At 44.0% G+C, this 13,071-nt stretch overlaps 2 protein-coding genes across 2 annotated transcripts; both read left to right on the forward strand.

Annotated features, from left to right (window-relative positions):
- The first annotated feature begins 132 nt into the window (after positions 1 to 132).
- LOC147220952 (annexin A1-like) lies at positions 133 to 5,379 on the forward strand. The gene is made up of 12 exons (XM_086170518.1): positions 133 to 204; positions 310 to 383; positions 526 to 631; positions 736 to 830; positions 1,488 to 1,601; positions 1,996 to 2,086; positions 2,165 to 2,301; positions 2,691 to 2,784; positions 3,837 to 3,932; positions 4,393 to 4,451; positions 5,045 to 5,167; positions 5,249 to 5,379. Exons 2-12 carry the CDS (start codon positions 315 to 317, stop codon positions 5,303 to 5,305), a joined length of 1,041 nt encoding a protein of 346 aa, XP_086026644.1. The 5' UTR covers positions 133 to 204; positions 310 to 314; the 3' UTR covers positions 5,306 to 5,379.
- Positions 5,380 to 6,469: 1,090 nt separating this feature from the next.
- slc30a5 (solute carrier family 30 member 5) lies at positions 6,470 to 13,032 on the forward strand. The gene is made up of 16 exons (XM_086170307.1): positions 6,470 to 6,959; positions 7,202 to 7,324; positions 7,619 to 7,685; positions 7,789 to 7,874; positions 8,031 to 8,118; positions 8,410 to 8,497; positions 8,586 to 8,662; positions 8,747 to 8,917; positions 9,026 to 9,314; positions 9,915 to 10,123; positions 10,584 to 10,741; positions 10,843 to 10,972; positions 11,493 to 11,745; positions 11,824 to 12,050; positions 12,143 to 12,271; positions 12,744 to 13,032. Exons 1-16 carry the CDS (start codon positions 6,889 to 6,891, stop codon positions 12,912 to 12,914), a joined length of 2,337 nt encoding a protein of 778 aa, XP_086026433.1. The 5' UTR covers positions 6,470 to 6,888; the 3' UTR covers positions 12,915 to 13,032.
- Positions 13,033 to 13,071: the final 39 nt, after the last annotated feature.

Below are 13,071 nucleotides of genomic sequence, written 5' to 3' on the forward strand. Positions count from 1 at the left end.
AGTTGTACCTCGTAGGTTTGCACGTGAGAGAGAATTCCACGTTATTTGATGAGAGGGTGAAGTCGCCAGACCAGTCAGACTGTCACCAGACAGGTATTCTGTCAGGGGGGCAGGGAAAACCTCTGCGGGACGAAAATAAATCAGCCCAAGAATCATCCGGAGGCTCACTCCAACGGGGCTGAATACTAGGAACAGGCCAGGCAGGTGAGCTGTCTCTGATATTTGTATTTAAAGAAGACACATAGATTTTCTTGTCCTCCTTCGCTGCTTGCCAGTCTACTTGACTTTTGGTTTAATCTTTCCTTCCAGTCAACATGTCGTTTTTCAAGAAGTTCTTCAACAATATCGTCCATGACAGAGACCCGAAGGACGACACCGTCACCGTGAGTACCTGCTGTGTTCAGTGTTGCAAGCCTGTTAGTGTGCAGGAAGCTGTGTAGTTTTTGCAGTGATTCGGAAGATAGTCATTTTGAATCCCTAGTGTTTTGCTCGGTGAAACGGTTGTGCGATTTCATGTTCCGACAGGTGAAAGGCAAGCCGGAAACGAAGTTCTACGGAACCGTGACTCCTTACCCCGGCTTCAGCGCCAGCAAGGACGTGTCGGTTCTGGAGAGCGCCATCGAAAGCAAAGGTGAGCGTGACCTCACACCGTTTATCGGGGATGGGGGGGATCGGTGCGAAAAGTCAAGTGATGGAACAAACAGCGAGATAACACCTGACCTTCTGTCCTCGCAGGAGTGGATGAAGATGTGATCATTTCAGTTCTGGTGAGGAGAAACAATGAGCAGAGACAGAAGATTAAGGCGGTTTATGAGTCATCGACCGGCAAGGTGAGTCAACGCATGCTGACTTTTCTCCCCGGCTGGTTGGCGTGACTTCATATTAACATCACCATTATTTCGAACTTTTATTTTGGTGAGGATCAGTGCCGCTGGCCATCTGGGTACTCCACATCTTAACTGAAGTGGAACTGAGTCAAATCAAAGCAGGAGGGGTGTTCTCGGTCCGATCCCCGCCTCTACTTTCATTTATGCAGTACAGGCTGACAGTCTGAGGAGGAAGGAACAAAAGGCTCCTCACTTTAGACCAAATTTTATTAAAACCCAAAGGGAAAAGCGGTTGTTCAACAAAAAGCACAACCATACATTTACCAGAGAGAGCAAATAAAAAGACAGTCTGTAGAATAGAAATATTAATTAATGAGTTCAACAATAAAATCCTCCATTCACTTCACACTGCTTATTGTCCCTAATGTTTGGCTAATATTGAATACCTTTTATCCTATTTGATTGGATATTTCTATGCATTAATCTTTTGCTTTTCAATTGGGCCTTATTTAAAATAAAATAAAAAGGGATTGAAAATAATATAAAAAGCGATACTTATGTGTGCAATTTCTAATTTCTGATTTTCTGTGTGGTTAAAGAGAAGACAGTTTTTTGCCTCTAACCCAGCGCGGTCCAACCTGCATTATACTCTCACCGCAGAGACTGGAAGATGCTCTGGAATCTGCTCTCCGGTCCGATTTAGAGGACATCTCTCTGGCTCTGCTGATGCCACCCGCACACTTCGACGCCAAACTTCTCAGGGATGCCACCAAGGTAAGGTCACTGGAAGTATACCAAACGAAACAAGAAAAAAAAATAGTGAATATTTAGGATGTTTTTTTTCCACTATACCAAGTCTTTCATGAATATGCGTCGATACTTTTAAGTGAAACTCTTGCACAGTAAAAGAAATCCATCGTCCTCTTATCGTGACATTTTTTTAAAAAGAGGAAAAAGAAGAAGCTGCTCTTGTTCAAGAGCTACAGATCCAAAATAGCCAGGAAACCCGAAAAGTGCGTAACAAACGGTAGATAAAAAGCAAAATGTATCAAAGTCGGACACATGTGTTCTCAGATTTGAAACAAGGGAGGGAACCCTGAATCAAGATTCCTGATTGACAGCTAGTATCAAAACAGTGTTTTTGAGCCTCGTCTAACTGCTCCACCAGGGTCTGGGCACAGATGAGGACATCCTGGTGGAGGTTCTGGCTACAAGAACAAACAAGGAGATGCAGGAGATCAAGAAAGTCTTCAAAGAAGGTCTGGTGAGATTCAGCACAGTTTAATCACAGCTGAACATTTGCTCCCATGTAAAAATGACCTCTCTGGCACCCTCAGAGTACGACCGGGACCTGGAGGATGTTATCAAGGACGAAACCAGTGGAGATTTTGCAACGGCCCTTCTCGCTTTGCTGGAACACAACAGAGACGAGAGCGACAAGGTCGATATGGCTCGAGCTCAAAAGGATGCAGAGGTACGCCTCATCATTTCTGACAGTCAGGTGAAGTTAAAGCAAATAAAAAAAATGAATCAAATGTGTTTAGAAAAGAATTTATGAAAAGTAGACTCCTTGTGTCAGAATGACCTTTCATTCCGTCTGTGCTTTCTGTCCCCCTGCCCCATCACATTGAGAATGTGTAAAGCACTGTATTCTGCTTTCATTTGCTGCTACACAGTACATGCAATGTTTCATACCACGTTACTTACGGCGAGTTGTTAGCAACTATACGAACATTTCTTTTGCCGGCATTCAAATTAAAGTCAGGACTTGTTAAATTTTTTGGTGAGGAATTTGTTCTCTCTCAGCAACACACTGTAAGACCAGGACTGAGGTACATAACCTGATTTTGTCTGTCGGCCCAGACTCTGTTTGAAGCGGGAGAGAATCACGCGGGAATCGACGTCTCGACCTTCATCGACATACTGACGTCACGCAGCGGCCCGCAGCTCTGCAAAAGTAAGCGTCTGATGGTTTCAGCTCTAAGAGTCCTTTTACTTTAACTTCACACACACACACACACGTACACACATACCTGGACGGACCGGTGGAACCAAACTGGTCTGGTGAGAACACACCCAACACTGTTGGAAAAACAGAGCAAAGTCAGGCTGATTTGTGGAAACTGAATTTTAGATTTTTCTTTTTATTGTCACCAGTGGGTTAATATTTTTTTCACATTTTCGAAACAAAGAAATCTCAGTTAATAATCCAATATTTGGTCATTGTTATTTGCACAAAACCAGATATATTGATCCAAAGGAATAGCTGTTGAGGTTCCTTTCTGTGAAATAATTTGGATTCCAGGAGTGTTTTGCACAGTAACAGTGTTGCTTCATTTAAAACCCAAGTGTGGGTTGTTTCTTGTTAATAAATCCCATCACAAAGAGAAGATAACCATCTAGCACAGTATTTCACAACCTTTTTTGAGCCCTTTCTTTTTTACAGTAGAAATATCACACAACACACCACCAAATAAATATGTCAAAAACATTTTCAATGAAATAGAATAAAACTGTAGTCTCTGGCCCTGTTTGGTTGATCACAAAGCTGATATTCTTGCAGGAACTGAGAAAATGCAATATAACATTCATTATTGAACATAAGCATCACTAATTACTCTGCTGTTTGAGCAGCATCAGGTAGATACACAGGTTAATTTACTCGTTGCCATCTAGTGGAAGAGCATTTAATTATTCTGCTTTACTGCATGCCCACATAAATAGAAGAAGACACATTATTTGCATTGAATAAATCATTTTTGGACCAAACAGGTGAAATTGGGCATTTTTCCACAGCACAGTAGTTGGGAAACACTGATCCAGCATATGGTTCTGGTCTCACACTAATCTATTCACACTCTTTTTCATGTCAATGAAATGCTACTCGCTGCGTGATTGAGTCTCATCTCCAATGTCATGAGAGTTTTGTTACCAAAAAAGCAACTAGAAAGATAAAATGACATTAGATTAATATACTTTGTGTATTATGTTTGACTGTATCTCCACCAGCATTCCAGAAATATGCCCTGGTCAGCGACATCACATTACCCAAAGCCCTGGACCTGGAGCTGAAGGGAGACATTGAGGACTGTCTGGTTGACATTGGTGAGGGCAATGGCCTCTTTTCTTTCCCAATCCATTTGATTCAGGATCAGGAGATTCTCACTGGTGACTACAATAGTGGCGTGAGAGAGCGAGGAGGAGGAGGAGAAGGAGGGTGGACTGACCTTTGAAAGCCCCCTTTCAGCTGCAAGTTTCATAACTTAATGTGAAGTTGCAAAATACTGATAACTACAACCCAGAGATGCTAATGCAATGTGACTGGGGATTGTTTTCTTTCCTGGGAGTGTTTCAAATTCTTACAACAGGCTTTGTTGTGCAAGAAAACACAGTTGTGAGATTCCACATATCCACCAATTACGGAGATTTGTGAGTCTTTTGGAGTGATTGTTTGATGAAAATGCTTTAAGGTGACATTAGTGCACAAACAAGACTGAAAACTGTATCGCCTCCTGGTTCCAGGAGAATTGTTTTTTTTATACAAAACATTTTGTTTATCTTTTAGTTAAATGTGCCTGGAACATGCCAGCCTTCTTTGCGGAGAAGCTCCATCGGGCTATGGAGGTTAGTAGCGGGACAGGTCAAGAATGCTGAAATGCTTTCGCGCAAGATGAAACAATGTGCCTTTGGTCAAAATAAGCAAAACACAAGAGTGCATTGTCTCAACTTGTACATTTGAAAAAAAAAGAAGGTCAACAAATACCAATCTTTCTGTAAACATCCATCCACCCATCTTCTTCCGCTTATCCTGCACTTTCAGTAAACATCTTATTTCAAAATGATTTGTAATATTTGCTGTTCAGAAACTAGGACAGCGGGATCAATTTACTATGTAATAGCTACACAGAACAAGTGAAAGGTTGCCACTGCTAGCAGGCACGTAAAAAAAAACAAAAAACATTCCTATATGATGCAAAAAGTGAAAGTTGAATAGAATGAAGTATCAGGTGTAGCTAGCTTCAGTTGTTGTGTCATCACATGAGGACTAATGTTTGGAGAAGAATGTAAAAAATGAATATGGTTGGGACTTTTAGTTTCAGTCATTGATAAGCCTGACAAAGTGTGTTAAATAATCACATCTGAAATTGTGCTACCAACTCTGACCTGTGGGATGAGGTTCTGGATGAACCCCTCAGTGACCGAGTCTGTCCTTGCAGCGTTACGGGACATGTGAGAAGACGCTGATCAGGATCCTAGTGAGCCGCTCGGAGGTCGACCTGAAGAAGATTGTGGCGGAATACGGCGCCATGTACGACAAAACCCTGCAGGAAGCCATTCTGGTAAACTGAAATCATCCAAATGATCATCCGAGCCTTTTTGCCGCTTTTTTTCCAATGAGCTCCCGCCTGTGTCTTTCACAGATGGACACCAAGAACCATTTTGAGAAGATCTTGCTTGGTTTGTGTGGCCCCTGCTGAAGCTTCCACTGTTGGACTGATACCTCAAATCCATCATAATGATTTGATGCACTAATAAAATCCTCATATGTACAAACCCTTTGGTCAGAAGTTGAAACATGAAGTTGAAAACATTTTTTCTCTGTAGCTACTTTTTGTACTAGTAGGAAAGTCAGAGGCTGAACACAGTTCTAGCATCCACAAGCTTTGATGATTATTTAATTTCCTCATTGAAGTTACACACACACACACACACACACACACACACACACACACACACAGATGCAAAATTGAATACCACTGAGACTCTCTTCCGGCCACACAGAGGACAAAATGATTAACTTAAAAGATAGTAATTAAAGTTGGGAAAGACGAGCAACTCACAATCATGTGACTGTTATGACAAATAGTCAATGACCATTAGCCACTGGCACACACTCCCACACACTGATCGTGTCAGAGCTGCCATGCAAGGCAGTAACCAGGCCATCGGGAGAAGGTGGTTCTTCGGGCATTTTGCCCAAGGATGCTTCAGCATGCAGACAGGAGAAGCCAGGAATCAGACGCCTGCGCTACCAATTCAGCTACGGCCGAACCCCTGTATGGATTGTTCATTTTGATTTTTCCACTCAAATAGCTATGTGGGAGATGAATGGCTAAATAATTGTTCAGCTCTGTGTACGTATGATACTAAAAGCTTCTCAATTTTTGTTAAAGACAAAACAACCCACTCGCATTGCAAAAAAACAAACATCCTAGTTATAACTGCAATATACAATTAAATAATTACATGACCCCTAACTCTCGCCCAATGGCAACTGGGATAGAACCCCAGAACCCCTGCAATCTTAAGTATAGGAGTTATACATAAGTTATATAGATAGCAAATGAATGAATGAATAGTTCCATGGTAAACTCCAAAAATTTAGAATCACATAAATAACAAGAAATATTGAAAAGGTTTATGATGTGATATGGGCATGATAAAACAGAGATTTGGTTTTGAAAAAAAAATCATGTAATATGATAAACATGTAATGAGGTTATGATCTCAATAAATAAAGGTATAAAGATAAAAAGTAAAGTCATTGGAGGAAATAATCATCGTGAGCTAAAACGTGGCATTGATCCTTTTTCCTCGGTCTGCTGCGCAGTTGTGTACTGCGCAGACATACGTCACTAGTAGATACACATGTGACGTGAAACTGTTTACCGTGTCCGGAAGTGCGTTGTGGCTCTGAGTTCTGCTCCCAGATGGAGCGTTTTTGTCTTGTAATTACATAATTTATTCTTCATTTTCATGGATTTTAACCTTGAAATATTCATTGTCCTAACTGGAGCTAAACAAGGAAGTATATTCGCTTGACATACAAAGAATAAAACCGGACGCGTTTAAGCTGGAAAGTTTTGGTCGAAATTTGGTAGAATGCCGGCTAAAAGGTTAGCTAGAGGCTAACAGACGAGTAGTTGCTAGTTCTATTAAATTCTAAGGCAAAGTGTCGGTGAGCTCAACCATAAATGGCCCGCAGCTCAGACTCACCTCTTAGATAACAGTAATGTCACCGATACCGGGTAGATTAACGGGTTGAAGCGGCCTGTCGACAATGGAGGAGAAATACAGCAGCAACGTCCTCTCCGGGGGGAGACTGGGGATGGTGGAGGTCCCAGACTCCAGGTGTGTTAACTGTCACTCAACGTCAGATTGCTGACTTCCTGCTAACTATTGTTAATAAACAGTCGATCTATCCAAACGACTTTTCCATTTGACCCACATTAGTTTATGATGAATGAGATGTGACCGATCCGCACAACGATGATGGCGAATGTTAATCCACAACATGAGAGCTGATCATCTCAGTGTCAGAGTCTCTTTGCACTGGAAACAGTAATTTGGGTGATGATCAATGTTCTCCGCAGGTTAACCAGGTACATCGTGTTGCTGGTCGTCTCCAAAGTCCTGAAAGCCCTGGGAATATTTGAATCCTATGATATCCTCAAAGTCGTGCACATCGTCCAGTTCATCTTCATACTGAAGTTTGGGTAAGGGATCCAGGTGTTAGCTGCTTGGGTTTAAACCACAAATGTGTAAAGTAGAGCACACATATCAGTAAGATCTGAATCCTTTGTGTGAAATTTCTTAGATAAGTGCTGGCAGATCTCCTCCTCTCGTGTTTTAGAAAACGTCTAGAAATTAGACAGGTTCAAGGAAATGTCAAACAGTCCTTGATGTATGTCAGCTGTCTATTGAAACTGCAGCTATTTGATGGGCTATTGATTGTTGATGTGATGGGTGGGGCGGTGCTATTGCTGACAGTGATCTGACCTCTGTCACAGGAGTGCTGTTATTTTGCTGTTCTTTCAAAAGCCCTTCTCCTCTGGTAAAGTCATCTCGAAAAGACAGGTTGGTTGGATTACTTCCCCCTCGTCCTAATGTGTGTATTCAGTTCCTTATGTTCTACCTTGATGATTCACCGGCTCCCTTTTTATATCTGCCCTCCTTGCAGTGGATAAAGTTACTGAAGCATGCAGTTTTCAGCTGTGTCATATCCTTGCTGGGATTCTTTGGTCTCACTCTCTGCGGGCCTTTAAGGTAAAACATTTAACTCACCAGAAAAATGATACATATCTGAAAGTGTTTTCCGATAACATTAAATGTAATAGGACATTTTAATCTTCCTGCTGTATTAGACATTTTTATTTTGGACTGCGTTGTTGAAACTCTTATTCATGCATGTTTTTTGTGCAGAACGCTGCTGTTGTTTGAGCACAGTGACGTGGTGGTCATTGCTCTCCTTGGTGTCCTCTTCACGAGCTCGGGAGGCGGGCCCTCCAAGGTAGAAGCTCACAAAGGCTCTAAAATCTTGCAGTTTTATTGTGTTTTCTTTTCTGGAAAATAAGCCTGGGAAGTATGCGTATTTGACCCTGATGAATGTGCAATGACATGTTATAGAACTTATACATATTATATCTATTTATATTACACGGTTTATATTCAGATTTTTGTTGGAATTCTTTTTGCAGATGTTTTGTGTGTTTTTACTTGATACGGTTTCGGGCCCAGTTAGATTCAAGCAACTGTCACCCAGTAACAAATAGTCATGTATTTTTGTTTTTTTGTTTTTCAGACCAGAGGAGCTGCTTTCTTCATTATCGCCGTGATTTGCCTGCTCCTCTTCGACAACGATGATCTGATGGCAAAGATGGCAGAGCACCGTATCTTTTTTTTTTTTTTTCTTTCAATGTAGTTGATGCTAGTGTGTTTTTGAGGCACGTGCCTTCCTTAACCCGTAACACTGCCCAGCTGAGGGACACCATGACAGCACGCTCACTCATTTCCTCTACACAGCCATTGCTTTCTTAGGAGTAGCGGATCACAAAGTAAGAGAAGCTCACATCACACGTGTGATCGGATGCGAAGAGCAGTGACGGTTCAGAAGGTCAGCGTCTGCCTTTCGCCATCAGGGTGGCGTAGTGTTGCTGGTGGCCTCCCTGTGCCTGAAGGTGGGCTTCCACACCGCCTCCAGGAAGCTGTCGGTGGAAATCGGCGGAGCCAAGCGACTGTATGCCCTGGACAACCTGGTGTCGGCTGCGGTGCTGCTGCCCTGGGTCATCGTTCTGTCGGCCTCCACCGAGGTGGGACGGATCGCGACCTTTACATAAGGCCCATGGCGTCTCAGATTGACGTCCATGTATCTCCGTTGCCGCAGACACGAGCTTCATATTTTCCCTCTCTCACCTCAGAGTAAAGTGGAATCCTGGTCGTCCCTCATCCTGCCCTTCGGGATGATCATCTTCTCTGTGATGATCCTCGAGTTTTACGTGGAATCCATCTGCAGCGCAAAGATGGAGACACCGAGATGCGCCCGCTACGGCGCCTTCTCCCTCTTCCTCAGTGCCCTCCTGCTGGCCAACTTCTGGACCCACCCGCTGACCGACCAGCTCCGCTCCATGAGCAAGCCAGGCCAGCAGATCAGTACGGAGCACGTGCTGTCCGGGGGGGTGCTGGTCAGTGCCGTCTTCTTCATCCTGTGTGAGTTACTGAAGTGAAAGTTTCATTCATTCACACATCTTTTTGCTATGAGGCTTAGAAATGCCAAGAATCAGAATAAGGTTTGTGTTCTTAGATCTTTCAATAGTGCTGTTTCTATGATATGTGTCATCCATTTAGGATAATTAGCATTGTAACTTTTCCCATGATGGGAACCAAAGCTAATTTCACATTGTCTTGTTTTTACACACAGCTAGTTAAGACTAGTGGGATTTCCTTTCCTTTTTTTGTTCTAATGAAGTCACGAGATTCAGAGTCAATATTAGCTATTAAAATACACATTCATATGTTTTCTACCTTACATGCCGTCTTATGAATCCCACAAAAGAAATAAATACGAAAGAAATGTATCCACTGTTTTTCATGGCACCGTAATTTGAATGCGGTTTTAACATGTAGCCAATGGGAAAGGAGAAGCAATTCTTCAACACACTTCCACAATTCATAGGGGCGGAAAACAACGATCGAAAAGAAAGAATCAAAATTTTACCTTTTCTGAGCAAACCTGGAGCACACCTTGGCCGATAAATGCGCAAATTTGCCCATTGGCTCTTTATTATCCGGTGTCGTCTTCCCCCGCAGCCTCCAGCATCCTCTCCAGTCCTACAAGGAAGGGCCAGAAGGGCACGCTGGTGGGTTACTCACCCGAAGGTACGCCATTGTACAACTTCATGGGGGACGCCCTGCAGCACACATCCCAGTCCCTGCCCCGCTTCATCAAGGACTCCCTGAAGCAGATCCTGGAGGAGTACGACTCCAGGCAGATCTTCTACTTCCTGTGTCTCAACCTGGTGCGTTCCCCGACACCCGGAATAGAACAGTGCTTCATGATCGTCACTTGCTTGCATGCCTAATTTCATTTGATTCATTTGCTCCAAATTTGTAATTTCAAAATAAAAGCCTTGAAAATAAAGTAACAGAAAGGAAAATTCTACAAATGACAGTGTGATAACTTGATCAAATCGTTATCGATTTTGAACTATGAATTTCATTACTTGACATAAAAGTTTGGGAAAGTACATCCTTAAAAAAGTAAAAAGAAATTTGACTTCATATTCAGATGCGGGTCGAGAAACTCAGTTTTCAACATCATTTCAGTTGTCGATCCGTGCACAGCATCTTCTTAAAATGTCCCCAAAATGTTGTATATTTCTTACTCCGGTCTTTTAAGTGGAGGTCGATGGTCCCAAAGCAGGGAGATTGAAAAAGAAAAACACTCCGGCTGCGTGTGATTGTGAGTGTGTGTTTCAGGCGTTCACTTTCGTGGAGCTGTTTTACGGCGTTTGGACCAACAGCCTGGGTTTGATCTCCGACGGCTTCCACATGCTGTTCGACTGCTCGGCTCTGGTCCTCGGCCTCTTCGCCGCCCTGATGACCCGCTGGAAGGCCAGCAGGATCTTCTCCTACGGGTATATCTGCGCTCGAGGAAGGGGGGTTACTGAGAGGTGCTTGGAGAATTCAGCTGGACGTTTGAAATCCGGCCTCTGTTTTTTTTTTTCCCGGGCTGCAGGTACGGCCGTGTGGAAATACTCTCGGGGTTCATCAACGGCCTGTTCCTGATGGTCATCGCTTTCTTTGTGTTTATGGAGTCAGTCACCCGTTTGGTGGATCCTCCCAATATAAACACAGACATGCTGACGGTGAGCAAAGCACTTTCATTCCACGGCGGGCTCAGGTTCGACGTGTCACATCAATGTGATTTGACAATTCTGGCTTCAGCTCTCAATTGTTTGTTTATTTGTGCACGATTGTTCGAATGATCATTGTTTTCACTGTAAATCACCGGGCTTGTAAAGTTTCAAAGCCTTTGAATGTAGCATCAGTATGGAATTGAAAGACTTTCTTGGGGGTTTAAGAGCTTTCCCACTTCTAAAGTTGTGAAGACGTGTCCATAAAATCGCTAAGCGCATCCTGAATATTCTTGCGACCATTGAACGAATTATATACCCCAAAAAATATCGGTCCCAGTTGGTGGAATTGAAAGTGGACCAATCAGGAAACAGCTACGTCTGGTTCTGGGTGATACTGGCGATGTAATGTCTCACACTTCCTGTTTACTGTCCAGAAGCCAGTCATATTTGTCGCTGTTTTTGTTTTTTTAAACCATCTAATGTGCTCATCATCGCTCGATTCTGACGTCTGTGGCTTTGGCCTCTGCAGCCGGTGTCCGTGGGTGGTCTGCTGGTCAACCTGGTTGGGATCTGTGCCTTCAGTCACGCTCACTCTCACGGCGGCAAAAGCTGCTCTTCGCACGACCACGGCCACTCCCACCACGGCCACTCTCACAGCGAGCACGGCCACGGCGTTCACGGCCACTCCCACGGTGGACACGGACACGGGCACGGCGGCCACGGACACGCCCACGGCGGACACGCCCACAGCTCCGGCGGCGGAATGAATGCCAACATGAGAGGTGTGTGTCGGGATGCGCCAGGGGACGGGTAGAAGGATTTGGAAACGATAACGTTTTTGTTTCCCTCTCCTCTCCCAGGCGTCTTCCTGCACGTCCTGGCCGACACCCTCGGTAGCGTCGGCGTCATTATCTCCACCGTCCTCATCCGCCAGTTCGGCTGGCTGATAGCCGACCCCATCTGCTCGCTCTTCATCGCCACGCTAATCTTCCTGAGCGTCATCCCCCTGCTGAAGGACGCCTGCGAGGTCCTTCTCCTGCGAACCCCCCCCGAGAACGAGAAGGACCTGAACAGCGCTCTGGAGAAGGTGACCGCTCTGTGACCCCCGACCCGTTGAATTTGCCGCGAAGCGCTCGCTACTTTTTTTTTTAAACAAAGGGGTTTCACTCGCCACCTCAGGTGGAGAAGATCGAAGGAGTCCTGTCGTACAGAGACCCTCACTTCTGGAGGCATTCGGCCAGCGTCATCGCCGGGACCATCCACCTGCAGATCATGTCGGACGTGGTGGAGCAGCGGATCATACAGCAGGTCAGCATGGAGGCATTCATCTCCACCAGCTCCTGCAGACGCTGTTTCTTTACCGCAGCTTTGCGATTCATTTTTTTCCACACACTATCAATATGCGTTCACCCGATCAGTCTGGCCATGCTTGGATTTCCATTCAGAGTCAATCATGACTGTTAACAGTGACATCAAGTCTCTGAAACACAGTTATTAAAACAAAACACAGAGTAGATTCAGACCACAGCTCGTCATTTGACATTTCATGAAACTGTTTCAATCACTTACTGATTTGTGGTTAGATTTGAGCTTCGTTATGACAGTAAATTTTAAATCTGAGTAAATTATTACAACACAGCAGTATATTTTACCCAAATCGAATCCATGACCGATGACTGATGACGATTAGTCAGACCGCCAGTAATCTGTTAAGCGGTGAAATTTGTTATCAATGAAATCTGTCCGACCTGATCGACCGCTGCTGTTCTGGGGAAAACAGGTGACGGCCATCCTGAAAGACGCCGGAGTGAACAACTTGTCGGTGCAAGTGGAGAAGGAGGCCTACTTCCAGCACATGTCTGGCCTCAGCACCGGATTTCATGAAGTTCTGGCAATGACGCAGCAGATGGAGTCCATGAAATACCCGAGTGATGGGACGTGCATCATGTGACACGCTTCTCCTCTGTGGGACCAAACCAAACTATTCCAACTTGCCGTCGCTTTTTCGATGAAATGTACAGTGTGTTTATGTGGGTTAAATAAATTTCAATATATTTGTTTTATCTTTACTTGAGATGTTTTTTTGAAACAAGGCATCTTTACCCATG

The sequence above is a fragment of the Fistularia commersonii genome, chromosome 23, assembly GCF_037954325.1.
Source record: "Fistularia commersonii isolate RoL2024-O1a breed Wild chromosome 23, RoL_Fcom_v1.0, whole genome shotgun sequence".
Taxonomy (NCBI): Eukaryota; Metazoa; Chordata; class Actinopteri; order Syngnathiformes; family Fistulariidae; genus Fistularia; species Fistularia commersonii.

Coding starts and splice junctions, on each gene's coding strand:
- LOC147220952 (XM_086170518.1), top strand. CDS start 315: ATGTCGTTTTTCAAGAAGTTCTTCAACAATATCGTCCATGACAGAGAC. Junction 831..1,487: donor ATGAGTCATCGACCGGCAAG/GTGAGTCAACGC, acceptor CTCTCACCGCAG/AGACTGGAAGATGCTCTGGA. Junction 1,602..1,995: donor TTCTCAGGGATGCCACCAAG/GTAAGGTCACTG, acceptor CTGCTCCACCAG/GGTCTGGGCACAGATGAGGA.
- slc30a5 (XM_086170307.1), top strand. CDS start 6,889: ATGGAGGAGAAATACAGCAGCAACGTCCTCTCCGGGGGGAGACTGGGG. Junction 6,960..7,201: donor GTGGAGGTCCCAGACTCCAG/GTGTGTTAACTG, acceptor TGTTCTCCGCAG/GTTAACCAGGTACATCGTGT. Junction 8,498..8,585: donor GGCAAAGATGGCAGAGCACC/GTATCTTTTTTT, acceptor AACACTGCCCAG/CTGAGGGACACCATGACAGC.